Below are 1,065 nucleotides of genomic sequence, written 5' to 3'. Positions count from 1 at the left end.
CTGGATAAATTTAATTTTTGAAAAAAAAAACTAAAAAAAAAAAAAAAAAATTCAAGTACTTCTTGTGTTTGTTTTCTGAGGAGGACAAAACAAAAAACAAGGAAGAAGAAAGGAAGAGAAAACAAACCCCCCATCTTTCTTTTATTTAGTTGCATTTTAGAAAAGACTCGTCTCCCAAAACGCTTGCTGTGTTTGCCTACAACGCTAAACATTCATCCGCACATTCAAATTCAAAACCATTTCAACCCCCAAAAACAGCCTCTTTTTTTTTTTTCCTTTTTTTTTTTCTTTTTTTTTTTTTTTTTTTTTTTTTTGCTCTCCACCCTCGCTTCTCATTGACTGGACTTTGCCAACTTTATTGCTGTTCTTTATCGGTTTTTTCTTTATTCATTTTCTTCATTTTCATTCGCCTGTTCTGAAACCAGATTTTGACTTGGCGTTCAGTGAGATTAAGGACTCTGGCTACTTCGTACCTCCGGTCCCGTGTAAGGTACATATTGAATAAAAACTCTTTTTCCAGTTCCAGGGTCTGATACTTTGTGTAAGGACATCTTTTCTTCCTCGTGGAGCGCGCATGAATCCAATTTGCGACGGGATTGTCTGAGAAAGAAGATTTTTATATTTTGGGGGGGGAAAAAAAAAATCAGTGCATACAGCTGGCCTTTCTTCCCTCCCCCCCCTCCACGCCCTGGCGTAGCTATGGAAAGAAACCTGTTTAATTAGCAGATCTTACCTAAATATTTTAAGTGACCTTCAGAAGAGTTTAATCTGTTTATTTTGGAGGGGTCATTTCCTTTTCTTTTGCTGCTGTTCTCACATAAAAGTTTCAGTAAATAAAACTGTAGCAATGGGTTTAAAATAATAATTATCCACATGACTGCTACTAGCAGTAATCTAAGAACATAGTCATAAAAAGTCAAAATTCCCACCATTTCATAGGCCCATAAACTCTTTTTACAACCTCAGCTCTCCAATACTTTCCCTAGAAGCTTTCCCAGACCTGGAAAGCCGAGTTTGTTTTTTTAATATCTGAAGGATGACACGCGAGATGTCCCACTGGCTCCC

The 1,065-nt window shown here is 36.9% G+C and overlaps 1 protein-coding gene across 1 annotated transcript in view; it reads right to left on the bottom strand.

Moving 5' to 3' along the window:
- Window positions 1-355: 355 nt before the first annotated feature.
- HOXC9 (homeobox C9) overlaps window positions 356-1,065 on the bottom strand; it is a 2,733-nt gene continuing 2,023 nt past the window's right edge. The window contains 1 exon segment of the mRNA XM_009278376.2: window positions 356-600. Within this exon segment, the coding sequence (XP_009276651.2) occupies window positions 356-600 (245 nt within the window).

The sequence above is a fragment of the Aptenodytes forsteri genome, unplaced genomic scaffold (genome assembly GCF_000699145.1).
Source record: "Aptenodytes forsteri isolate BGI_AS27 unplaced genomic scaffold, ASM69914v1 Scaffold162, whole genome shotgun sequence".
Classification (NCBI taxonomy): Eukaryota; Metazoa; Chordata; class Aves; order Sphenisciformes; family Spheniscidae; genus Aptenodytes; species Aptenodytes forsteri.
The sequence above is the reverse complement of the archived record's forward strand: the minus strand, read 5'-3'. Positions and strand labels throughout refer to the sequence as shown.